This window comes from Alosa sapidissima, chromosome 7, assembly GCF_018492685.1.
Source record: "Alosa sapidissima isolate fAloSap1 chromosome 7, fAloSap1.pri, whole genome shotgun sequence".
NCBI classification, from domain to species: domain Eukaryota; kingdom Metazoa; phylum Chordata; class Actinopteri; order Clupeiformes; family Clupeidae; genus Alosa; species Alosa sapidissima.
This window is the reverse complement of record NC_055963.1, coordinates 15,147,213-15,174,508: the sequence shown is the minus strand read 5'-3', so window position 1 is coordinate 15,174,508 and position 27,296 is coordinate 15,147,213. Positions and strand designations below refer to the sequence as shown.

The 27,296-nt window shown below is 42.8% G+C and overlaps 1 protein-coding gene across 5 annotated transcripts; it reads left to right on the top strand.

Moving 5' to 3' along the window:
- The first annotated feature begins 3,447 nt into the window (after positions 1 to 3,447).
- pou6f1 (POU class 6 homeobox 1) lies at positions 3,448 to 26,671 on the top strand. 5 transcript variants are annotated; one of them, XM_042098303.1, is made up of 12 exons: positions 3,448 to 3,817; positions 5,985 to 6,119; positions 6,647 to 6,691; positions 7,534 to 7,711; positions 8,296 to 8,423; positions 14,234 to 14,456; positions 15,830 to 16,065; positions 16,461 to 16,589; positions 17,309 to 17,542; positions 23,509 to 23,662; positions 24,503 to 24,671; positions 25,111 to 26,671. In XM_042098303.1, the coding sequence occupies exons 2-12, from the start codon at positions 6,066 to 6,068 to the stop codon at positions 25,493 to 25,495; spliced, it is 1,935 nt and encodes a 644-aa protein (XP_041954237.1). In that variant the 5' UTR covers positions 3,448 to 3,817; positions 5,985 to 6,065; the 3' UTR covers positions 25,496 to 26,671. The 5 variants fall into 5 exon arrangements, with proteins under 5 accessions (XP_041954237.1, XP_041954238.1, XP_041954240.1 ...); XM_042098304.1 differs by lacking the exon at positions 6,647 to 6,691; XM_042098306.1 differs by lacking the exon at positions 3,448 to 3,817 and having other exon boundaries at positions 5,983 to 6,119; positions 6,612 to 6,691.
- Positions 26,672 to 27,296: the final 625 nt, after the last annotated feature.

The following is a 27,296-nucleotide window of genomic DNA, read 5'->3' as shown; positions in this document are numbered from 1 at the left end:
TATTACTTTGATGTGACTTAGGGTTGAACCGTTTTGTGCCTAGTGAAGACTATGAGTTAGGGTAGCCTACTAAATGACAAACCTGTGTCCAAAGACAAAATACAGGACATATGTTTGCTCCTGCCCTTGCAATATGGGAGGGGTGTCAAACACAAAGCCCAGGAGCCAGATCAGGCCAGCCAGCAGGTTTCATATGGCCCCCAGATGTTTTGGGTGTGAAGGGAAATTAGGAAAAAAAGAGTTATCTTCCAGTCCAATTGTCTTCAACAATGTGAGAAGACAAGAATCATAATATCTCTTTAATATGACACTGATTAAACCTAGCACTACAAACCATCCTCAAGAAGGAAGAGGCCAAAAAAAAAAAACATGAAGGTATTTCAAGAGAGAAAGAGCAGTATTGTGACAGTAGTCAATTTGGAATTGCTTGCTCATTGGCTAAGTAGGTATAATAAAGGAGTATATCATCAAACAACAGATTGAGACCCATGCCGAAAAATTATAATGACCATGACATGACGGCCCCACAAGGTCTCATTCCAGTAAATCTGATCCACTGCCTAATATGAGTTTAACACCCCTGATACAGCATGTTATGCAATGACATGAAGTTATCATGTTTGTTTGGGATTTTTTAATAACTGCTAATACAGTTAAGGATACAAGGAAGTTTATTGTCACATGCATATAGTTACGGGAAATAAGAAATGCAGTGACATTATGTCTGGTGTCAGCCTATTTGTGCATTTATGGGGGGGGGGGGGGGGGGGGTAAAGTGCAGTAGAAGAGGGGTTTAGTAGATTAAGTGGCAAGGGCTGCATAAGAAAGGTGGTGGAGGATTGGGATGGGGGGGGGGGGCACCAACAAGGAGCACCCAAGAGCAACAAGGGCAAGGAAAAACTCCCTTACCAAGGAAGAAACCTTGGGCAGATCCACGGCTCAGGGGGCTAACCCAACCGCCAGGGGTCTTGGTGTGTGTGTTGGGGGGATGACAAGGGAGATGGGATAGTGTGCTGTGTATGTGGGGAGAGGGCAGTGTGCAATATGTGTGTTGGAGAAGCTTCCTCATGAGACAATGTGCTGTGTATTGGGGGGGGGACAGTGTGCTGCAAGTATGGTGAAGGGACTTACTATTGCAAGCAGAGTACTGTATGTATGATGTATGTGAGTGATGACAGTGAAGATGTGGGCGGCAGGGGAGTGGAGCAGTGACTGTGTGTGTGTGTGTGTGTAGTGTGTGTGTGGGTAGGTGGGGGCAGTGTGCTGTAAGTATGTAGAGGATGTGTATTGGAGAAGATCCTGAAGACAATGTGCTGTGTATGTAGGGAGGGGGGGGGGGGTATGTAGAGGAGGCTTACTGTAGCAAGCAGTGTGCTGTATGTGAGGTGATGACAGTGATGATGTAAGTGTGTGTGTTTTTTGTGTGTGTGTTAGGGATGGGGGTGGGGGGGGGGGGGGGGGCAGAAAGGCTAGGCAATCAAGGACATGGGTAGATAGATGGAGGAGAAATCAAAAATAATAAATAAAACGTTCTATGGAGATGTGCAAAAGTTGGAGAAAGTCAGATATGTGTGTGTGTGTGTGTGTGTGTGTGTGTGTGTTTTGACGTGTGATGAAATAAGAAAATAAATAAAAGGTCTGTAGCATAGGGAGAGGGATGTAAAAGTGCTAAAAGTCATGTAGGTGTGTGTGGGGGGGGTGGGGGGGTGGGTCATGAGTGCTGAGGAGTGAATGTGTGCAAAGTCAGTATAGTGTGAGTTCAGAGTTCGGATGGCCTGGGGATAAAAACTTCTCCTGAGTCTCTCAGTTCTGGCTTTGTGACTACATAGGCGTCTTCTTGATTTCAGCGGTAGGAATAATCCATTGTTAGGATGAGAAGAGTCCTTCAGAATCTTTTGGGCTCTTAGGAGTACTCTTCTGGAATAGATATCTCGTAGAGCAGGGAGTTGAGTTCTTATAGTACGTTCAGCTGAGCGCACTATACTCTCTGCAGAGTACTACAATCTCTTAACTGTGGAGTTCCCATACCAGGTGATGATGCTACCAGTTAGAACACTTTCAACCGCTGAAGTGTAGAAGGCCTTCATGATGGATGTAGAAACTTTGAATTTCCTTAGCTGACGAAGGAAGTAGAGTCGTTGTCTGGACTTCTTCAGAACATATTGAGTGTTAACAGTCCGTGTTAAGTCTTCAGTAATGTGGACACCAAGGTATTTAAAACTTGTGATTCTCTCTACAGGTTGCCCGCTGATCATTAGTGGGGTGTAACTGTAGTTCTGCTGCTGCCTTCTGTAATCCACTATCATTTCCTTGGTTTTATTGACATTCAGTGTCAAGCTGTTAGATTGACACCACTGTGCCACCTCATCAACCTGATCCAAGTAGAGCTGTTCATTGTTGTTACTAATCAGGCCCAAGATCACTGTCATCTGCAAACTTGATGATGGAGGTATGACTACTGTTGGCTTTGCAGTCATGTGTGTAGATGTTGTACAGCAGTGGACTCAAAACAGCCTTGGGGAGCACCAGTGCTGATGGTTAATGTCAGATGTCAGACCCCCCACTCTAACCACTTGTGAACGGTTGGTGAGAAAGTCAAATATCCAGTTATTGCACTAAATTATGATGCAATGAATGTATTGTTTATCTAATGAATATTTGCTACATTTTTTTTTGTTGCCTTACAAGCAGTTGCTCATGGAGCAAACCAAAATGGAATCCTACAGCTTAGTTTGGATATGATGCAGTAATTACAGATGCTACTCAATGAAACAGAGCTTCTCTTTTGAGCGGGCACCAGGACTAGATAGAGATAATTAAAGATTCAGCTATTCAGCAATCCCAGCTCTCCCTTTGAGCTCCATGGCAATATGTTGCTAATGCATGCAAACGCCAATGTTTGCCAGCTGGCAACAGCACAGAGGAAAAGACATAGCACACAAAGCAGAGTGTGCATAAAAGGGCATTATGTTTTCATAATGCAATACCTTTACCCGTCTTTGAAATCCAAATAGCAAAACTCTCAAAATTACAATCATAGGTTATCAGGCTATCAGGAGAACCCAATAAATAACAAAACTAGATGATAGATAGATAGATAGATAGATAGATAGGCTATCCTGGATTTGGCAGTGGCAATTTTTGTACCTTTTATTTTATTATACAAAATGGATTGATTGCACCAATAGTTCCAGCACCATTCTCAGTAGCCTTCAGTTTGGCTACTTTACAATTCAATTGATTAAGCATTAAGAATCCTCTCTCATGTCTATTTTCCCCCCAGTAATAGTTCCCTGTTTTCTTTCGCTAAACTGGAAAGAGACGGGGACTACACAGCACTCAGATTCAAAAATGTACATGCACATGACGCAACGCAGCCGCCGTGATGTCTCTATACTGCGCATGTTTGTGAAATTTCCACTGTCACTTTAAGGCCGCCATATTTTCCCCTTAAGTCGAGCCAGTAACATTTTTTCAATGCAAGCCTTGGCCTGCATAAATTATGTTCATGACGTAGTGCAAAATGCCAAAATTGTATTAATTTTGCGGGACTTTTTTGCAGATATCGACTCTATGCTTTGCCTTCAGGTGTTTAGACTTCACCTGAACAATATTGACGAAGATCGTGATTAAATATTAAGGAAAGGAGGTTCTTCGCGCTGCGACCCTTCTTATCAATGCAAATACCTCTTTTGTGTGCAGCCATAGCGCCTGTCTGGAAGCTGTGAGATGAATTTTTAATTATGTGTGTCTACATCAAACTGTGCCAAAGCTGTCCGAAAGAGGAGAATCTACGATATTAACCGACATTCTAAAGGTAAGTTTCAAAGGGAAAGCATTTACGGCCGTTGGTGTTTTTATCGCATTGTTAGACGAACTGCTAAGAGGAAATGAGTTTTTGGTTAATATGCAATGTTCGTAATTAGCATAATTTATATATTTATGATAAAGAGAAAGGAAATACATAAAATGCTGTCCCCTGGCATAGTAGTGAACTACATGGTGTTGAAGACGTGTAAGGGTAACAGGGTGTCCCGAAAGCTGTACGCGGCGAGATTTTTATTGGATCAAAAATCGGGGTGGGGTGGGTTGTAACACCTGCTGAAGTTTTGACAGATGTAATATTTTCATGGTGGGTTGGGTCATAGCCCCAGATTAATCAGTTTTTTCGGCTAAGGGAAGGAAGAAATCAGGACGTGACATTGAATCCTTGCAGCATCCACAAACTGTGCTAAGAATATCACAGAAATGCTGTTGAGGCTTCGTAGCCTAGGCCGCTTTACAACGACGAAGGAAACATTTACCCCTTGATGCGCAGTGCATGCATAATGTTTGAAATAGACCGCTAGTCTACTGAAAATGTGAACTAAGCCGCTCTGTCGTTTCTACTTCAGTGAAATGTTGCACGCTTGGTTCATATGGCTATCAGTCTGAGAAGGTGCCAGCCACTTCACCCTACAGTGAGCTAATCAGCGAAGGACTGTTATAATGTGCTAAAAAGAAAAACACACAGAACACACGTACACACTCTTTACATTTTAGTGCATTTAGGTGACCATTTGAACCAAGTGTGGCTTGAGGTTATAGCCTACCTTCTGGAAATTCTGCTATTGTCACCTATGCACTGCACAAGGAGTGTTCCTGGTGTCCAGGAACCGTGGGATACGCACCTCTTCCGAGGCCCTCAGTCTTTGGATCCATACCTATTGCAGTGCTCCAAAACACATAGAAAGTATATAAAGTTAGCCTACATCTCACATTGTAAAGAGAACTGTTAGCTAAACTTGACACTTAAAAAGAGCACCTATACAACCTTGATTCACAAAACCAAAAAAATATTTTGCTACCCATAGCCTGTGACCTCTACTATGGAATCCTGAGTGTCCAACACTTGCATCTGTCATCAAGCCACTTCTGAGTAATCTTGAGATTTCGCTTGGAAAGCTCACATGCGGGACAGTGGACACCGACTAATGAAAACGTGGTGGTGAATTAATTTGTACCAACATATTCCATTGCCCGTTGTAGAAGGCTGGTTGTACAAGGCTGGTTGACCTAGCCACACTTACATGGAGACAAGGATCAGATTATTAAAAGCCCTTTATTTATGATTGGGCAATAATATGAGTATAAAAAACAGACTGGTTTCAGCCTGACCGGCCTTTTTTACTCTTATTATTCCCCAATCGTAGGCAAGGAGGTTTTTAATAATTTGATCCTTGTCTCCATGTAAGTGTGCCTGATGTCAGCCAAGCAGCCTTGTTTCTACAACAGCTTTTTTGAACTTCAAGAGCACCTTGCATGTACCTGGAATCTACTACGTCCACGATCTGAGCATTCGGTATACCTTCCCTTTTTGACATTCTATTGCCCCATGACCTTTGTGTGGCACTGTTATGGAAGGTGGCCAGCAGCAGAGGTGAGCTAAGGAAGCTGTGCCCTCTTGGAGTGCCAAAAGATTTTCATGATGAAATTGAATTCATGGCTAATTGGTTGCAGAACATTAGGAGGTAGAGGAATGACGGCAATGTTGTAATTATTCTCCACAATACAGGGGTTCGCTGCCCACAATACAGGGGTTCGCTGCCAGTGGTAAGAAGAACGTTTCTCTGCCATGTGTATCTTGACAGTTGGATAACTGTCTTTACTCGTTACTTTACTGTCTGATGCAGAAGAGGGATGTGTGCCATTGATTGATTACTGTACTTGTTGGTCTTTCGAATGTCCAAACAGACACACTGCATGCTGTCTTGAAATAGGCCTACAGTATACGTCACGGCATGACATCAAAAACAGGGTGTTCTTAATGTGATTTAAAAAACAAGCATAAAGATATTGAGGTTGTGAGTAATAGCTATTGTTAGTTATTGTAAATTGTCAACACTGACATTATTTAGTTCACATTAAGGCATCTTTTTTCAGGGGGATAATTCATAGGTTTGAAATGGAGCATTGCAGAGTTGAACCATATGTCTCTTTCAAAGTTCCTCACAGGTGCTGAGAGCTTGGTCGTTGTCCAGAATGCTGAGCCAGTGAGAATCCACGGGGTGACCCAGTTCTGAAGCATGGACTCAGAGGAGCTCTCGGCGAACAACGCACCCCTCACCGTTAACGAACAGGTAGCCCACACATCCAGCGTATGGTCTGTTAGATGTGACCTCCAGTCTGTCCTGCTTGCCCCAACTCTGCAGCCCCAATATCCTCACCGCACGTTTCACCATCACAATACAAATTCATTTGTCGGGAATGATTTAACAAGAAAAACCTCTATTACACATAACACCCTGTGATTGTTTTTCCCATTAAAACAAAAACACTCTGCAGTTGCTCCCTCGAGATATTTCCGTCACATTTCCTCAGGCTTCTGTTTCTGTCTGTTCAAGCAATGTCTTGTATGCTTGTTGTCAGCCTACTCAAGCCATGCTGTTTGAGGCTGGCACTTAAAACATTGCTTAAGCTATTTGTGGGCTGGTGTTCCTGCTCCAGTATGCTCTACTCATGCCATGTGTGAGAATGTGTGTCTTTTTTTTTTTCTTTTATGTGTCCATTTTATTTTCATTTGACCCATTGTGTCCTAATGTGTGCTTGGCCTCTCTGTCTATTCTCCTTAGCCATTCACTGTCTGACTGCAGAAGTGTTTTTTCAGCCATTAGGTTCCTGCACTGTGAAATTCTCTGCTCATGATGACCAGGTATGCACACTGTCCCACCTTCTCCTCTGTTTTCACTGAGATGCTCCGTGTCTTGCTCAGGTGCCATTCGCTCCATCCTCTTCTTTCCTTCTTCCTCTCCTCTGTCTCTCCCGTTCTCTCGGGATTTACTGGGGCTTGAGCAGATCAACAATCTATTTTTCCCTCCTAGGGGAGTAGTTGTAAGGGTGAAATGTAGACTAGCTGTGTACTTCTTTTTTAAAAAAAATTTTAAGTATATTTTTTGGGCTTTTTGCCTTTATTCTGACAGGACAGCGAAGATTGACAGGAAGTGAGTGGGAGAGAGAGAGATGGGGTGGGATCGGGACATGACCGCAGGTCGGATCCAAACCCGGGTCCCCATGGGCACCCGGACTCGTACATGGTACGGGCGCTGTAGCCCGTTGCGCCACAGCGCCCCCAACCAGTTGTGTACTTCTAGGTGAACTTGGGGAAACCAAAGCAGTCCAGTGCCAGCCATGTCTGTGCCAGTTCAGCTGGTGTTTCTGCAGCTTAACCAAATTCTTAGGGTTCCCTTTAGAAACGGCCAGCAGTGAAATATTCACCCTAATTGAAATAGAAAGGGCTGCCTTCACAACGACGCCCTGGTGGTATTTCTTTAATTGCTGTGATTGCTCAGTCCACCACTGAGGAGCTATAAGAGCTGTAATATAGTACCGTATGGCTGTTTTTTTTTTCCGTGTTTGTGTGTGCAGCAATTCTGACTTGAAATGTTTGTGTATTTCCTATAGCTGAATAGATCAGACTATTCTCTTAGCCTCTCAGAGTGATAATGAGGCATCGGTTTCCATGATGTCCCTGAGCAGCCCTTCCTTCTCATGCAGGTCATTGTGATGTCTGGCCATGAGACGATCCGCGTCCTCGAGGTGGAGGTCGACTCTTCCCTGACGTCCTCGGGCTCGGAAGGGAAGGCGGCGGCCGATGGCGAGGAGGTGGGGAAACTGACCTCGGAGGGAGGGGCTCCGAGCGCTCCTACCGGAGCCAATAGAATAAAGACAGGAGGTGAGGCGGTGAGAGTGACATGGAGTAAATGTATGCTCTCCTAAGCAGATGGACTACTGTTCTGGGCTCTTTATAGGCTGCTTCTTTTAATGCATTCACAGAACAGAAGATCCAGTGCCATTTTGTGATGTTTGTTTCACTGCCACTAAAAGATTTCCAGACATTCAAGATATTTGTAAACTGTAGCATTTTATTGAAGGTGTGTGTGTGTGTGTGTGTGTGTGTGAGAAAGTGACTAAATACCAACCCCTCCATGCAAAGATCAGTGACCTAGGCTATGCATGTAAGTTTGTGGCATTGATATTTGGTAGCCTGGGACATGTCCACAAACTGATTGTCAGTGGACTAAGACTGGCAGGGCTACCAAAAGGAAAGTCTAAACAGTTGGCAAAATTCTGCTCCATATCAGCTGTGATAGGCAGCCTTGCTGTGTGGCGTAGGCAATGGTTTATGTACACTTGAATGTCAAAGCTGTGTCATCTCTTGAGAATATTTGAATCCTTTCTGGAAGAAATTTGATTGGCGGATTCAAATAAAGAAATAAAATGTGTGTGCGTGTGTGTGTGTGTGTGTGTGTGCATTAGGTGAGCTGGAGGTGTCTGCTGATGCTTCAGCCCCTGCTCCTCAGACTCTGATTAGCTCTGAAGCGGTCAGTGTGTCTGTTCATCAGCCACAGACCACTGTGCCCATCACCGTCCAGGCCTGTCCACAGGTGAGCCTCTCTCAGCCCTTAGGTGGGGATCACACTGGAAATAATGAAGCGGCAGCGGTAAGCGCAACGCTATGCTCAGACCATAATAAGTTCTATCTCGTCCCTAAGTAACACAAGCGGTTTGCCTAAACTAACAATCGAATATGCTCGCGTTACGCTTTGAAAGTTGAACCAAGTTCAACGCTCAGCTTGTTCAACGCCGCCACCGTTCCGCTGCCGAACCATAGAGAACAGGAAATAGAGAATAGGAAACCTGCCGCTTGCCGCTGGTCAGTGTGATCCCTGCCTTACACTCAGTCTCTGTCTCAACCCAGGTTGATTTGCAGTGTAGATTTGATACTGAAGCAAGTCAGAATATTATCAGTTTCAACCACATCCTTTGAAGTGAGATGTATGAATAAAAAAGAGAATAGTCTGTTGTCAAGTCTATGCCCAATTCTCATGAAGACCACCAATCAAACCTCATCTTTGTTGAACACAGCAGGATGACTAAAGTCCTCTAAGAGTAAACAAACTTAAACAAAAGCCTTCTTGTGGCCCACAAGGAGACAAACAACTATGAATAAACCCCGCTTTAAACAAATACATCTGTAGGAAGAAAGCAAGTACACAGTGATCGTGAAGGTGCAAACCTCCTTATAGCTTCAGACTTTGAGTTGTACTGCAAGCACAGCAATTTCCTTCAGTTACAAAGAAGTCCTGTAAGCAGTACCATTCAACCCAAACACCTGGCCCCTGAGCCATAATCTAAAAAAACACCCATGACCTTTCACCTAACCATACTCTATGTGGGCACCTCACAAATACTAACCAATCAACAGACTTCGTCACATAAGTCTAATCAGGTCTCGGCCTATTCCATATCTGAGCTGGAATGCTGGCACTCTGTTCTGCGTGCAATGCCCTCTCACCTCTGGTATTTTCCGAAGGGAGAGAACCTCCTCTCCTAAAGCAAGTGCACATTTGCGCGTGTCGAAGATGTGCGTCATTGACACACTGTTCCAATTGTTGGGAAGCACACAAAACCCCCGCATGCGCATTGATGACTCAATTCTCGTCACGCGCCGTGTGCGCGGGACACAGACGCGGGAGCATGTCACGGTCTTTACACTACTAACACCTTAACACACCTATGCACTTACCGTGCCCTTCCCTCCTCTAACACCTTAATACACCTATGCACTTACCAGACAGTAAAGACAGTTCCTCAGTAAATGGAACACTTGCGCGCATGGTGTTATCCTTGTTAGGATAAAAGGGTCTACTAAATGAATAAATGTAAATGCCATGTAATGGTCCCTATGGGCCCTATATACAGGGTTCCTGCGCAGTATGAAAAACCTGGAAAATATATAATGATAATAGGAACAATAGAGGGAACTCTAATCAGTCTTCTAAATGTATATGCGCCCCCTGGCAGCGATTGGATGGTTTATAGAAAAATATTTGATTTAATGACAACAAAAGCCCAGGGGGTAGTAATTGCTTGTGGAGACTTACAGACGTAACATACATTTGAATCCAAAGCTAGATGTCTCTAATGGGAGGCCATCATCAAAGCCCATTAACAGGAAGATGAATGCATTAATGAAGGACTTGGTTATTATAGATGTTTGGAGGGAAATTTATCCCACCAGTCGAGACTACACTTACTACTCCGCCCCTCACGCATTATATTCTAGAATAGACTACTTCTTTATCTACAATAGAGACCTCCATATGATACAGAGATGTGACATAGGCCCAATGACACTCTCAGACCATAGTCCTGATTTCATATCTGTGAGCTTTAACAGAAAACCTAGATCCACATTGTGGATACTGAACTCAGATGTTCTGAATAATCCAGGAAAGGAGTACTTGAATATAAAAATTAAATCATACTTAGAACTAAATGATAATGGAGAGGTGTAATTGTTTGTAATTGTAATTGTTTGGGACACGCTTAAGGCGGTTATGAGGGGCAAAATTATTGCCATCACCTCTCACATAAAGAAACTTAGGAGGCAGAGACTACATGACCTGGGAATTAAATAAAAGCATCTACAAAGACTCCACATTGACACTTTGGACGATAGGGTGAAACAACAAATAAAAAAGATAAGGACTGAAATTGAAGACATAAGCACTAAAGAAATACAAAAAAAGTTGCTATTTTTAAAACAGAGGTATTATGAAGTAGGTGGGAAAGCGATGAAACTCCTTTAATACAGATTAAGAAAGCAACAAGCTGACAATACCATCCACAAGATAAGAAATCCAGAAAGTGGAACTATAGAGTATAGAGTAGAGGAAATCCAGCAATGCTTTGAAAAATTCTATTGAACACTCTATTCCCAACAACAAATTGATAACGACCTTCAGATTAAATAATTTCTGGCCTCACTTAATTTACCCTCCATTTCGAAGGAACAAAATAAAGACTTAACATCTGAAATAACACTAGAAGAACTAAACTCCGCAATCTCTAGACTGAAGACGAATAAATCTCCAGGCCCAGATGGTTTCACAACCGAATGGTATAGAGCATTGCGAGAGCAGTTGGCTCCAACATTACTGATAACATGTAATTGGGTCTTAAAAAAAAAAGGAAATTCCCCCCTCCTGGAGGGAAGCGATTATCTCACTTATTCCAAAAGAAGGGAAAGACAAGCTTGAATGTGGTAGTTTCCGCCCAATAAGTGTTTTAAATGTCGATTATAAGCTATTTACATCAATATTGGCACACAGCATAGACAAGATCTTACCCATACTCATCCACCCTGACCAGACAGGGTTTATCCAACAAAGACAAACACAAGACAACATAAGAAGGACCCTGCACATCATCAGACACATCACACAACATGGTATAGAGGCGGCCCTTATAAGCTTAGATGCAGAAAAGGCCTTTGACTCCGTTAGGTGGTCATTTCTATAAAGTTTTATCAAAATTTGGCTTTCATGAGACTATAGTTGCAAAATTTCAGGCCTTATATGACAACCCTTCTGTGGTTGAGTAAACGGGTCCTTGTCAAGTCCCTTCATTCTTCAGCGTGGAACCAGACAGGGTTGCCCTGCCTCCCCCCTACTCTTCGCTTTATTTATCGAACCATTGAGTCAGTGGATAAGACAAAATGGTAATATTAAGGGTATAGCAATGAGAACTGACGAACATAAACTTGCCCTATTCGCTGATGATGTGCTGATCTACTTATCACAACCCTCACAAACATTTCCTAGGTTGATGGATCTGTTGGAGAAATATGGAACACTTTCAAGGTATAAACTAAATGTCCATAAGACTCAAGTTATCACATTCAATTATAACCCCCCTAGCTGGTTTATGGGAAAGTACTGTACCACCTGAGATGGGATGCAGATTATATAAGATACCTTGGTGTTAACCTACCTAAGGATATCTCAAAGTTGTCTGACTTGAACTATGGCCCCTTAGACGTGAAAATTAAGTCGGACGTGTTGCGATGGAGTCTTATCCCCTCCCTGGGCTTAACCTCCAGAGTAGAGTCCATAAAAATGAATGTGTTACCAAGACTGTTCTGGAAGATCTTCCAGACTCTCCCAGTGGAAATACCTATCAAACAGTTCATAGAATGGGACAAATTGATATCTAGATTTATATGGCAAGGTAAAAAACCTAGAACTAGATATAAAACTCTGCAGTTACAAAAGCAACAGGGAGGATTAAGCCTTCCGTGTCTACGTGATTACTATTATGCTGCTCAACTGAGACCTTTAGTGTGTTGGTGTGCCTCATCGTACTCTTCAAGATGGAAGGATATTGAGAGCACAATTAGTGAAGGGGTTCCCTTGGCGGCCATAGTGGCGGACCATGGACTAATGAACGATATGATAAATAAAAATAATCCCTGGATTACTACAGCTCTAATGATTTGGCAAAATACAGTAAAACATTGTAACATAGAGGGCCCTTAAAAAATGCTGAGATGGTGCGCTTTTGATTCTGACTTCCCGCCCAGCAAATTAGATAATACTTTTAGAACTTGGATCAAAAGAGGTCTTACAACGTATCACTCTTTTGTACAAAAGGGGACATTAAGAACTTTGAATCACTCCGGAAAGAGCATGGATTGGAACGACATGATTTTTATAGGGACCTCCAGGTCCGCCATTACTTCTGCCAAATTATAGTTGGACTACCGGAGGCAGGGAAGACGGGTATTTTTGAAGTGCTCCTAAGGGCATGCAATTTTCAGACATATAATAAAATCATCTCCAGACTTTACCATAGCATACGCCAGGCTGTTTCAGACAATACACTATACATTAAAGAGAAGTGGGAGAAAGAATCTAGTCAAGCTATCTCAGTGGAAGATTGGGAGAGACTATGTGAATTACAATGGGGGATAACATGCTCAAATACCTGGCGGGAGTTTAGTTGGAAAAACCTAACTAGGTTCTTCATTACACCATTACAACAACGACAACAAATACATAATACAACATGCTGGAGAACCTGTAGAGTCAATGAGGCCAAACATTTCCATGTGTTTTGGGAGTGCCCAATTCTAGCTCCTTACTGGCAAGAAATCCACCTCCACCTAGAAGCGGCCCTGGGGATGAACATCCCATATAGATTTGACACCCTGTACCTAGGAAATATATCATTTGATAACTGGGACCACAATGATAAGAAGTTGATACTGATACTTCTAGCAGCAAGCAAAAAAGCTATCTCAAGAAGGAGGTTAAAACAAGAGCCTCCATCATTACATGAATGGTTAGATATAGTTCATGATATTTATATTATGGAAAGGCTTTCCTTCTCTCTCAGAACTCAATGTGAGAAATTCAATAGGATCTGGTCGAAATGGACTGGGTATAATAAATGCATTAGATCAGATTTCTGTTAAAAACATTTATTTTTCTATTATTACCATCTCTATTCTAGCCTTGTGGAAATGTGAAAGCTCCCCATGTTCATGTTGTTCTCTTTTGCAAGTAAAAACTATTAGGCCATAATAAGGAAATACATAGCTTTATTTAAGTTTAATGCACGCTATAGTACATTGTGGATTAATGTATGAGTGATTTGCAGCTATGTATTACTTGGTCTCTTTCATTTTGTTCTCCTTTCTATTACACCTTGTATGTAGGCCAACTGGATATAATAATCCACTTTGTACTGTTTTGTTGTCTGAATCCCTGTAAAACATCCTGATGGCCAAAAATAAAAATAAAATGTCAAAAAAAGAAAAACCTGGAAAAGTATGGAATTTGATTTTAGTAATTTCCAGGTCTGGATAAGTATGGAAAAAAGAAACAAGGGTATGGAGAAATATTTGTGTTTTCAGACTGTTGCATTTGCAATAATCACATTTGCAATAATTCATTATGACTTCACTTTGGTCATAATGAACCATTCCTACTGTTGTGTAGCTTAACTGTCAGTCCCCATCGTCAAGATACAACTATGATACAACTAGGATACAACTAAAAATGAACCAGCTAAATGGACGAATATTAAGTGTCATTTTTTAGTTCACTTCAGTTGTCCATACCTTTGTTTTCACCGAGTTATCCCAAACCAGATGTGGCCGCAATGTAGAGAATATGGTCAGAAAAATCTACCGAGAAGTTTGGAAATTTGAGTATGGAAAAAGTATGGAATTTTGAAATGGAAAATGTGTAGGAACCCTGTATATAGTATGTCAGTTTACTTATTTATTGTTTTGTATTTGTATTTTTTTATTTGTAATTTTTTGCCTTGACTAACATTGAAATTTCGTTGTACTGACTCTGCTCTGTATGATGACAATAAACTGAACTGAGCTGGTCTGTTCCTCCAGGTGCTGACCCAGGACGGCTTGGCCACCCTGATGACGGGCATGATGGCGCAGCCGGGCTCCCTGGGCCAACCTCTGCTCATCCCCATCAGCATGGCCGGCTCGGTGACGGGACAGGGCGGCCTGGCCGTGCTCACCTTCCCCACGGCCACCGTGGCCACCCTGCCTGGCCTCGCCGCCAGCTCGGCCGGGGGCCTCCTGAAGCTGCCATTCACTGGCCTGCAGGGTACGGCCCCGTTCACACATATGCCGATTATATTTGCTCATCGTCTGTCTCTTGTCATTGAAATGATTCTAACACCGTGTCCTAACTGCTTGTGATGCGAGCGAGTGTTAGCGACAGAATCCGTTTGAATACTCTGTTGTCAATTGGAGTGTCCTAACTAGATGCAGCAATGCTGTCAAAGTCCTTTTAGGCAAGTCCCTCCACTCCGCAGCCATATGGCAACGCTTTTTGGGTACTCATCGGGCATCCATTTCAACAGAAATGCGCGTGCGCAAGGCTTCACGACACCAATCTTGCTCCAGCGGCGAGATCACAACACATGATTGGCACGATGTCTTCACAACACACCACATTATTGGCTCAATGTATTCACAACACAGTACATGATTGGCTCAATGTATTCACATGTCAACGTTTTGCCGTGGAAGGGGCGTGATATGCGTAGACAACTACCATATTGGCGTTACAAACTACGCCCATGCTTTTCTATGGAGGATTTTTTGAGTGCTGTGTCTCCTCATTAGAAAGACTCTGATGCTGTGCAGTGCGATGTGATGGAACGTTTTGAGCAGGACTTTTGTCGAACACCGTTGTTCTGCACATTGTTTTGCTCGTGTTGTTCTTTTAAACACCATAGACTGTCATATTTAACAGATTCAGTGTGGACAGAGTGAGAGACATGGCAGTTGATGGTTCACATGTAGTTAAGGATATGCTGTAACTCTGTCATGTGATGTTTTTCCATCACCAGTGGCTGTTTAGCCTGTAATCGCTGAACTACATTAACATTACATGGTCTGTTGCTAGTCGCTTGCGGTGTGAATGTGGATTAAGAGACTTGATCCATGCCTGTGTTTGTGTGGGGGGGTTTAGATGACCTCATAGTACATCTTTGGTACAACCTGGGTACATTTCCATATTCAACCATTCTGTTTCAGGCTTCTTGGAGTAGGTCACTATGAATTTATGCACATCAATGTGTGCAATGAAGTCTTTTAGTGACCTTGAATTTGGAAATATGGCATGTCATCATCTTGGTGTGTAACAGTGAAGAATTTCACTTTAGTAATAATCCTGAATCACACAAATATTAACACCAAACAATTCCTCTAGCAGCTTAGACAGTGTAGTCTACACATATGTCTATTTCTAGATTAGAGCCCTGCTGTGCGTTTGCAGGGAACTGGGTTTTTGTTGGGTTTAGCCTCCAGTGATAGCAGGGCTTGGCTAATGCTGAATGATTTTTCTGCTTCATCGCTGCTCATCAGACGTCCCCTTTGGTTATTTGACTGACTGTCCCTGAAGATGACCTTGGGCTCCTGCTGGTTTTTTTGGACTTCATATGTCTCTGTTTGTTTCGTCTCTCCCCCTAGCCGCCACTATGCTGAACTCAGTCCAGCCACAGCTGCAGATGCCCACGCAGACGCTCTTCGCTCCCCAGGCCTTGCAGTCGGTGCAGGCTGCCATGCAGACGTCCACACAGAGCACGCTGCCCACCACGGCGCAGGTTGCCACAGCAACGACAACGGTGGCCACTCCCAGAACCTCGGAGCCCAGCGCATCCGTGGCGACACTCCAGACAGCTGGGTTCTCCATAAATCCCGCCATCGTACGAACGCTTTTTGTTCCTATTAGAGCTCTACCGTTGGGAAATAGTTTAAAAGCACTGCTGGAGTCCGTGTGCGTTTAGGGAATTGTGGGTCTGCGTCCAGGGAGTTTCTGCTGTGGCTGACTTATGAACCCCATAATTTGTGCTGTCAAGTTCAGTTTGGAACAAGAAAGCAAGCAGTACAATCCACTGGAAAAACCCTCAGCACCGCTAACTACATTTTACATTTGATGGCTTTCCTTTATATTTAGATCATAGAGCCGCAGTGCAGTTTTTGTACCACTGTATTCTGCATTGTGAAGTGTATCAGTTCTAGTGAATCTATTGTGTCTGTATTTAGTTTGTATGGTGGAACGATAGCCGATTTCATGATTCATCTAATTGTCTCTTCCCAGATCAGTGCAGCATCCTTGGGTGCCCAGCCACAATTTATCAGCTCCCTGACCACAACTCCTATTTTCACCAGTGCCATGTCCAATATGGCTGGCCTCACCAGCCAGATCATCACCAACGCCCAGGGACAGGTGAATCACAAAAGACCACTGCCACACTTATGTTAAGGCCTCTGCCAAACTGCCGTTTGCCAAATGATATTAAATTATATTAAATGCCAAAATGCCTTGATTAAATGGTTCTTATTAAGTAAAGAATGAATGCTATGTATGCCATCTGCAGTGACAGAACTCTAGACAACAAATATCCTTGTTTGGTGTTCTATAGGACCTTTTCTAATAATGTTTGTAAGTTAAATACATCTTGTATCTCTTTTTGTCTGTACACCATTCCTGTCAGTGCTGTTTGAATCAAAGGATTATCCCAGATGGCTGCCTAGGGACCACGTGTGGGTGCTGTAAGGGCGTGATTACACAGTGACCTTCTCAAATGGCACTATAGTCATTGAGCTGTATTCACTTGGGACAACCTGGAAGAGCTATGTCTTATCTCAGAAATGAATGCAAGGCAATGGTCATTCACTAATGAAGGGGGAAAAATAGCAAAAAAAAATTAAATGCCATATGTTGCCCTCTAATTTTGTCTCTAGGCCTTTTCATCCAAATTGACCTCCACCGTTGTGAATGCACACATAGTTTACTTCTCTCAGCAAACTAGCAGAAACAGAATTCGGCACCGTATCCTGATCTCATACCCTGGTGCTCCTACTCCTGCTGAGGTTTATAGCTATGTAGTTAATAAAGTATGGGTTATTACAAACGGCACCTGCTTTTGCCCCTCCTTTTCTCAGGTGATTGGCACCTTACCTTTCCTGGTGAATCCTGCCTCCCTAGCGGGCGGTGCTGCCACACAAACCTTGCCCACTCAGGGCCTGCAGGTCCAGACGGTGTCCCCCCAGCTGGTGCTCAATGCACAGGGCCAGATCATCGCCACCATCGGGAACGGCCCCGCCCAGGTGCCCACCACTGCCGCTGTCTTGTCCAAGCCCTCGGCCGCACTGACTTTCACCAAGCCAGCCTCACAGGTACAGCCCAGCCCATACCCACACCCATACCCATAGCCACATCCATACCTATACCCACAGCATACCCATAGCCACACCATACCCATACCCATACCTATACCCATACCCACACCCACACATATACCCACATCCATACCCATACCCACACGTATACCTATACCCACACACCATACCCACACGTATACCCATACCCATACCCACACACCATACCCACACGTATACCTATACCTATACCCACACGCCATACCCACACGTATACCCATACCTATACCCACACGTATACCCATACCCACACACCATACCCACACGTATACCTATACCCACACACCATACCCACACATATACCTATACCCATACCCACACACCATACCCACACGTATACCTATACCTACACGTATACCCATACTGTGGAAGAATTTTTAGCTTAAAGGTCTGTAAAAACTGAGTCTGAAATAAGGTTTGTCTTTCTCGTTAGTAGTTTATTAATCTCTGCGCAGAGAGGTCTCATAAGCATCAGGCATTCAGGATACAGAGACAAAGTCTGTGCACCCAAGAGACAATCAGTTGTTTCTCACACACACATTTATACCTCGCACAGTATCATAATCTCATTGTATCATTGTATCATTACGCCCTCTCTGCACACTCATGACTTGGTCAATACAATGGGTTATTTAAGAATCAGGGACATTAAGAACATTTCTAATCGGACCATTAGTTATTGAAACAGCAGTATCAAATAACTAGATGTACCGCATAGCGGTACAAAATATGACCGCTGCTCAGTCCTGTACATCCGTTCTGCGAAAATAAATCACACTTCAATTTGTCTCCATATTTTACTCCATCCCCCACTCTTGAAACTTTTGTGTATGCTTGTTTGGCATGCCTGAGTGTGTGTGTGCGGCTGCACAGAAAGTAGCCTACTGGTGCTGAAAAGGTGAATAGATTGTAGAATAGCCAAAGAAGATCTCTAAACAATCACAAATAGGGCAGTTCATCACAGTTCATCCATTGCAACTGGATTGATGAAAGGTCACTTACACCTGTAGGCTACATTGTATTTGGGAAAAGCAAAAGGTATCAGCATAATGCTATTTATTTATTTATTTTTTATGTATTTATAAACAAAAACATCTCTGTCAGTTCCATGCCGTTTTCAACAGCTATCAAAAACAAAGGTCATTTTTGGATGGATGGATTTTTTGTGAATGTTTCTTCTTCTACATAAGATTTTAGTCATCTTTAGTTCATGTAATACTTTATTGTCAATGCACAAATTAAGTAACAGTAGTCTGAAACGTTATTGTTAATGCACAAATTAAGTAACAGTAGCCTAGTCTGAAACGAAACGCTGTTTTACATCTAACCAGTGGTGCAAATAACTGACATGTCCAAATGGGCCTTGATGAAATGCGTCGCTAGACTGTTCATACACATTTTAACGGGCCAAAGTTGAAGAGCTTTTGTCCGTTATTGTTCGTGCAAATATAGGCTGATTCATGTTCCCTTGCATTGTGTAACTGAGGTCCATGGCTAGTCTGGCTTTCATCAGACCAAGCTCAATCTTTTAAGAAATCAAAAAATAAATAGCGGGCAGATCAGGCTGGGTTCACCCAGCCTAGTCCATAGGCACCCGATATTGTTTAATTTTCCGATTGAGATATACACGCTCTGGCTATTCTAAATGCAAAAATGCATCAGGGAGTTATGACAAAACGGTAACTAACAAACTAGATCCTAACAGATAGCTGTTAGCTTCCCTAAGCTACAGGTATGATTATAAGGTAGGCCTATTTACAACATAAATTGTCAATAGGCTATGCTGGCGACACAAATAAAATCTCCTTTGGAAACCAATGGTTTACGCCTTACAGTATCAAGCGGACTTAAACTGTCATATCGTGGCGAAAAGTTGTAATAACATTCACGCAGCTCCATGAGTCAAGGAAAGGGCGAATGAAGTAGCCACTTCTAAATGGGACCCACTACACAGTAGCTTAAGGTGTTTTGCTAAAGCAGCCATAATGAAATGATGGTGTCATTGTTTGGATACTTCACACACACGTGCTTTTTAATTTCACAGACTACAACTACCAAGCTGTAATCAAAGCACATCGATTCCCCTCTCACACCCTGCACGCACTTAAAACAAAATAAACAGGCGTCTCAGTCTCACGCATGTATAGGCATGTATAGGCAAAACTGTATCAGACCGGTGTAGTGTAACGTTGGTAAATCTTCCATTGCACAGAATGATTTTGTAGCACGTGCAATAAATGACAGTCGAAAGATACAAACAGTGCTGCTATACATTTGCTTGGTATAACCGCATTTATAGTTTTCTACAAATGCAATCAATCAAATGCCTCCATCACTCAACCAACGCTAACGGTAACATTACCTAGATCCTTATTGATATTACAAGATTAACGTACCTGCAGTAAAAACCAAGCATGTCCGATAAACATCCTCAGATTTATTTCGGCTTCAAGAAGAAATGGGAATTACACTTCATGTGAACATCGTCCTATCCTTATTAGATGTTCGCTGCTGTAAATTACAGTCCTTGTAGGAAGCGTCCATTGTTTTTTCCAACCCACTTTTAACTTCCAACAAAATTACGTCTCACTGCAACGATGCGCCATCTAGTGGACAAACGACTACTTCTCGCCAATACTGAAAATGCAGCCATGATGATGATGATGAATATTTATTTTGGCTTTCTTTTAATCCTACTGAATTTGTAATTATGTATCGGCCGTTCTAATACCGATAGTATGTGGGTGCCTGTGTGTGTACAGGTCAATCATACACATAACATTTGGTGCAGTTCTGAACATCTTAACTGAAGATAGGGGCGATTAAAGCAGAATAATATTGCATTTTCATTTTTTACCGGGGGGTGGGGGTGCAAATCACAAATGAGTGATTATGAGCCAGGTTGATGTGGGCCCTTGAGACCAACATACCATAAAAGATTCTTCATCCTCAGTGCCACGGTTCAGGTAGTTATTTAGGAAAAACCTTTTTTTTTTGCGGTTCAGGGGGCCCAGCACGGGGGGGGGGGGGGGTGTGGTGGTGGTCCCCGGGGACAAAATAAAATTTTTCTGTAAAAGTCTAGTGGGGCTACATACCCACCAAATTTCATGTACCCCGGTGGTTCGGTGTCCCGGGTATCAATGACCAAAAATTCAGGGAGTAGATGACGGGAAAAAATCTTGAATTGTGTGCATGTGTGCGTGTACAAATTTGTGTTTATGTGTGTGGGTGTGTGTGTGTGTGTGTGTGTGTGTATGTGCGTGCTTGTGTGTTTGCCTGCGTATGTGTGTTTGTGCATGTGCATGCATGCGTACATATGTCTACTGTGTGAGTATGTGTCATACGTATGATTACTGTAAATGTATGTGTGTGCGTGTGTATCTGTTTATGCACATGTGTGCACATGGAATGGGTTAACATGACCCCTGGAGGCAAACATACGGAAAAAATTGGTCATCCTAGGCCCTACAGTTCTTAAGATATTCACAGAGAACTGTGTCTGCCCTACCCTCCTTTCGGGGGGTCCAGTCCAGCGGGGGAGGGCTACAGATCAAAACGAAGAATGACGGTTCCATGCTATCCATGTGGGGGTACATGCCCACCAAGTTTTGTGTACCCCGGTCTTTCAGTGTCCCGGGAATCCTTGTTGGTGTACATCACTAAATGTACACATAAATTATTTTATTGTAAGGCCCCCCATGAACGAAAGTACACAAAACTTGGCATGCATTCGGAGGGTGTCATAATGATCCTACACTTTTAATTTCGTGCAGTTTTGACCTTGTCAGCCAGAGATATTGTGATGAAAACACCTAATTTTTTGCTTTTTAATTTTTAACTAGGTGGCGGTATACATGAAATAAGTGGTAATGGGATGGGTTGACATGCCCCCTTAAGACCAACATACATAAAAAAGGTGGACCTCCTAGGCCCTACGGTTCTCGAGATATTCACAGAAAACTGTCTCCGGCCACCTACAGGCCAGTTGGTGTATAGTAACATAAATTAATTTATTGTGTGGCCCCCCACGAACGGAATTCCACCAAACTTGGCGTGCATACAGAGGGTGTCATAATGATCCTACACTTCCAATTTCGTGCAGTTTTGACTATGTTAGGTCACAGATACCTTCAATTACACCACCTCATTTTTACTTTTTTGTGTTTAACTAGGTGGCGCTATACATGAAATGAGTGGTTATGGAATGGGTTGACATGGCCCCTTGAGATCAACATACAAAAAAAAAAATGGTTTTCGAGATATTCACAGAAAACTGTGTCTGCCCTACCCTCCTTTCGGGGGGTCCAGTCCAGCGGGGGGGCTACAGATCAAAACGAAAAACGATGGTTCCATGCTATCCATGTGGGGTTACATGCCCACCAAGTTTCGTGTACCCCGGTCTTTCAGTGTCCCAGGACTCATTGACGGAAATGAGCATGCGAAAAATAAAAAAAAAATAAAAAAAATCTGACTAAACCTATATGACCGCCGCTTCGCTGCGCGGCGGTCATAATAAGAACCTAATAAGAACTTTAAGAACTAGATTAGTGTCAAACAGAAAGAATGAATTCACACTGCATTAGAAGTATAAATTATAAGGAACATCACAAGCTAGGCTAAACACAGGAGAGTCTATTCAAAAGTGTAAAATCTTACAGAAACACAAGTATCATATCAAAGTTTAAGGTCCCTCTTTGTCATACCCACACGTATACCCATACTCAAACCTATACCCACACCTATACCCAGGGGTCGAAATTAACTTTTTGGACTTTAGAGAAAGGGGCTGGTAGATGTAAAAACACATCCATGTAAAAACACATCCAAAACACAAAAGCACATACCGTTGACTTGCGCTAGCCTAGCACCTGCGAACTCTGCAATTAGAAGGACTGGATGAAACGTGTTGAAAACGGTCTCCACTGATAAATATCACACTTGCTTACTTGGAAATGAGGTCCTATGTCCAAAATCCTGAACCACCCCTTTAAGGTGAAAGTAAGCAAGCAATAGGCTACGTTTCTATGCAACATCTGAAACTTTCAAGTTCTATTGACGATCTATTCGTTTTCTTAGCAGATGCATGAAAGGGTAACCAAATAACTGTAAGACTTGTGAAGTTTCATTTTCTTGTTTCTTGTTCTGACCATGTCAACATTGGGTGAACCAAATACCGGTGTGAAGTGGAGTTGATATGGCAAGCCAGTTTAATGTGTTTAAAGTAGCCTATTCTCGCAGTTGATAAGCAGCCGTTTTCCACACGCCAAAGTGGCACAGTACCTGCCATAATTCAGCCGCCAATACAAAAATATACTCGCCATTGGTGCTCGGTGGGTGTTCATTTCAAGCTCTGCCTGCTATAGGCGAGGATCACATCAGCCAGCCGCAAGCGGCAGCAGCAAACGTAATGCAACGCTCAGACCATAATAAGTTTTATCTCGTTCCTAAGCAACACAAGCTGTTTGTCAATTGAATACGCTCGCATTGCGCTTTGAAGTTCAACGCTCAGCTTGCTCAGCGCTAGTGTTACGCCAGCGCTGCCACCGTTCCGCTGCTGAACCATAGAAAACAATAGGAAACCTGCTGCTTGCCGCTGGCTAATGTGATCCCCGCCATACCCACACCCACCCCATACCCATACCCACACCTATACTCATACCCACGCCCACACCATACCCAGACCCATGCCTATACCTAAACCCATACCCACACCCATATCTATACCTATACTCATACTCATGGCTGTGGGTGAAGTTCTCTGCTTAAAAATTGTATGATCTGAAGGACAATTCAATTGTTCTCACTTTTTATTGCTATTTATGGAAATGTCTTGTAGCTGCATCCATATGCACTTCAAACAGCAATTATATATAATTCAACTTTATGCCACTTCCCCCCCAAAAAAACTTTGTTGACTCTTCCAGGGTCCTGTGGTGACCATGGCACAGTCCCCCGTTGCTATTGCCCCCCTGGTCATCGATCCCCAGCCCTCCGTGGTGAAGCCAGTGCCCCCCTCTCTGGCATCTGCAGTGCCCTTGGCCAGCGGAGAGGCGCCCACAGTGGGACAGCTCGTCAGCAGTGCGTAGCCTCTGTTTTGCTCTTGCTAATTATCCTCAGTGCCGGGCACAGCATCCAAATTAGCCCAAAGTTAAATTACGCCTGGCAACCTTGGCAGGACGCCTGAGAACATTGTATGTTTGTTTATTACTCATAATCATAACATCCCATTTAGAAATGGATACAGCCAGAGAATGGGAGGCTTGTGACATAAATGGCTTTAGAGAAGTGCTTTTGGTGCTGGCCTGTGTGATATAAACACAAGCTCCCTGTCCTCTTTCAGTAAGGATGACGCATGGCATGTACTTCAAAGAAAATCAGTGTTTTCCATTTTGTAATTTGTTCTTGAGAATGTTAATGTCAAATGTACTCCATCCTTGACATGTTTTTGTTTCACTACACTGTATGCTGTAATAAGATGGGATAGTCCTCACATATACTTATAGTGTTTTAAATTAATATTGCTCTTTTCTTTGGTGTAGAAAATGTAGTCATGCTTACTCAAATTATTACTATCTAGATATTTTCCAACAGTGCTTAGAAGAGCATATATCAATGTCTTGCCCTATTGAAACATTAATGTGTGTTAAGATTAAATCATGCTTAGCTGATCTATCTTTAAGATGTTAAATTAGGGGAAGGCAGTCTTGGCCTATGAAATTAATGAACCAAGAAAAATAACTAGCTGCCTCTGAATTCTTAATGTTGTAGTTCATTGGTAGAATGTTGTCATTTGGACAGTTGGCCCTTGTGCCATGTAAGGTTATTGGAAGAAAGTCTCCTTTGGATTTTGGTTCATGTTTTTTTTATTTAGCGCAGCTCTGGCTAAATGGCTAGTGATCTGTCCACGTCTGTCCACAGAGCCGCCTCAGGGGGGCACAGACGAGGAGTGCATAAACCTGGAGGAGATCCGTGAGTTCGCCAAGAACTTCAAGATCCGCCGGCTCTCGCTAGGTCTCACGCAAACGCAGGTGGGCCAAGCGCTGACCGCCACCGAGGGCCCCGCCTACAGTCAGTCCGCCATCTGCAGGTGAGATGGCTTGCTCACACAGAGCGAGAGGAAGGACTGATGTAGTCCTGCAATCAGAGGTGGCTACCTTTGGTAACACTGCTGTATCCGAGGTTATGAATTATGAATAAGGGACAGCACTCAACAGTTCTTTTAAGCTTTTTTAATCGCCCCACAGACATTTTGGGGCCAGGTGCCCTTTTTCAGCGTGATATGCACTTTAGTTTATAAACTGTTGAACTCTATCGCTATCCTTAATTCAAAACTGCATCAGAGGTTATACCACTCTAATTGACATGCAGAGTGCAGCTGACTGTCACACTGAAATTTGGCTAAATGTGGCTAAATGGCAAGAATAGGCTGCAATACAATATGAAATCGTGAAATATGTTACTTGTATGCGTAGCTATCTGTAGAGTTAAAACAACACATTTGATCTCATTTCACTCCTCTCTGTCAGGTTCGAGAAGCTGGACATCACCCCCAAGAGTGCCCAGAAGTTGAAACCAGTCTTGGAGCGCTGGCTAGCCGAGGCCGAACTCTGGAACCAGAAGGGTCAGCAGAACCTGATGGAGTTTGTGGGCGGGGAGCCGTCCAAGAAGCGCAAGCGCCGGACCAGCTTCACGCCGCAGGCCATCGAGGTGCTCAACTCCTACTTCGAGAAGAACGCCCTGCCCACCGGCCAGGAGATAACGCAGATCGCCAAGGAGCTCAACTACGACCGTGAGGTGGTGCGCGTGTGGTTCTGCAACCGCCGGCAGACACTGAAGAACACCAGCAAGATTAATGTCTTTCAGGTGCAACAGCAGCAACAGCAACAGCAGCAGCATCAGCAGAAGCACTGAGAACACGGAACCGCTCATGGCTGGCTGTTCAGCAGTGCAATAGGACGGACATAAGGGAGGTTGGCGTTCCAGGACTAGGGGTTGTGGGGTTTTTTTGGGGTGAGAGGAACTAGAGGAGAGCAACATGAAGGAATAAGGAAACATTTTTAATACTGCAACGTGAAGGCACTTTTTTGGGAGAAAGATGAAGGCAGTCAAAGAGACGCACAGAGAAACAAAGGCAGTGGAACACAAGGATGAAGCTTGTGTGACATGATGCTAAATGTGAACAATTCAGTGCTTACCTGTTTCTTCACCTTTTTATACTGAGGAACGGTAGCAAGTCTGCACCACCACATTCTTTTTGGGGTTTTTAAAATATATTGAAATATACCCTCATGTGTCATTAAGAGACATACAGTTGATTTCATATTGGAAGCTCAATTTCATAAACTTTACATTGTGAGTAACACTTTATTAGGCCTCAGTTAGAGGTCCGTCATCATCCACTGAGGAGACCTTGGGCCCCACCCCCTCCCCTCCATCTTGTTGTTACAATTTGCCCTAGTTAAGAGGGTCACAGTCATATTCCTGTGTAAACTATGGTCCTGGGAGACTCCAGGTCTGTGCGCGACTTTGGAGCAGTTAATTTTTCTTTTCTGTCAGACGCACAGAGGTACGTATCATCAGCTTTCTCCTCAACTTTTTATGAGTTAGTGTGTGTGGAGATGGTCAGTGTGTGTGAGTGTGTTTTGTCACATTTGACAATCATATATCGTTTTTCAAGTCAGAGAAATGCATGCCCGTTGTTTCCCATTGTGAAACTTTCTGTTTGCCAAGAAATTCTGAATGTGTGTTTTACCACAAACCCAGTAATACATGCCTGTTGCTCTATATAGAGACCCACAGTCATGACCATAACATTATTGTAAACTGTTACTGTTAGTGGATATATTTAGTGTGCTTTTTATTCTGCCTAAGTTAGGCAGGAATAAGAGATTTTTCTGGAATACATAAGCTCCTAATCACAAACCAATGTTCTCTAATGCAGCATTGAATTCTAAAATGATATTATATTGTGAAAAGAATGACTGATATGAATTATGTCCTCATTAATATTTTGCTTTCATTAATAATAACATTTCAATATAATTGAATATATTTCTATTGTTATTACCATTAAATAATAACTTTTAATTGCCATTGTAAAGTTGTTATTTTACATGATGATTGTAAGACCATGCATTCACAACACAGTTCCTGACCGGTTTTTACTAGAGTTATGTTCTGAAGATGTTTTATGATGAAATGACTGCAAAAAGATCTCCAGAATAATTAGCGGTTGGTTCCGCCATTTGTAATTTCTGAGACAGTTCCTCAATTTAACTGTGCTTTCAAAGAATTTTATGTAGAGTGAATGAGCAACTGCGTCTCAACATTTTAACTTGACATCATAATATTATGAACAGTTGGGGGTCTAAACAATTATTGTTTATATCCTCTGTAAACTGATAAGTAATTAGACAGTTTATATCATTAACATTTATTGGAATTGTTGCATTTTTTAAACAAAATGCTTAACAGAATAACAATCATTGAGAAAGGGGGAAAACTCAGCTTTTTGAGAAGAGAGAAAGTTTGACACAGAAACTTAGAAACTTGAAATCACAATGACAGTCAGACATAGCCTGACATCTCACAAACAGAAGACCGAATCCAAGCAATAGTAAAATTGTCAAGTATATTTTTGTAGCTCTTTTAAAATTCGTAAGGACCAATAGGTCTCAGAACTTCTTGGAGGGAATTCATTGATTTGTAGGCC

Excerpts from the sequence above, each read along its gene's own strand:
- pou6f1 (XM_042098302.1), top strand. The coding sequence starts at position 6,539 with ATGTGTCCATTTTATTTTCATTTGACCCATTGTGTCCTAATGTGTGCT. Across the intron at positions 16,590-17,308 it reads TCACCAACGCCCAGGGACAG|GTGATTGGCACCTTACCTTT; the intron begins GTGAATCACAAA and ends TCCTTTTCTCAG. Across the intron at positions 24,672-25,110 it reads AGTCAGTCCGCCATCTGCAG|GTTCGAGAAGCTGGACATCA; the intron begins GTGAGATGGCTT and ends CCTCTCTGTCAG.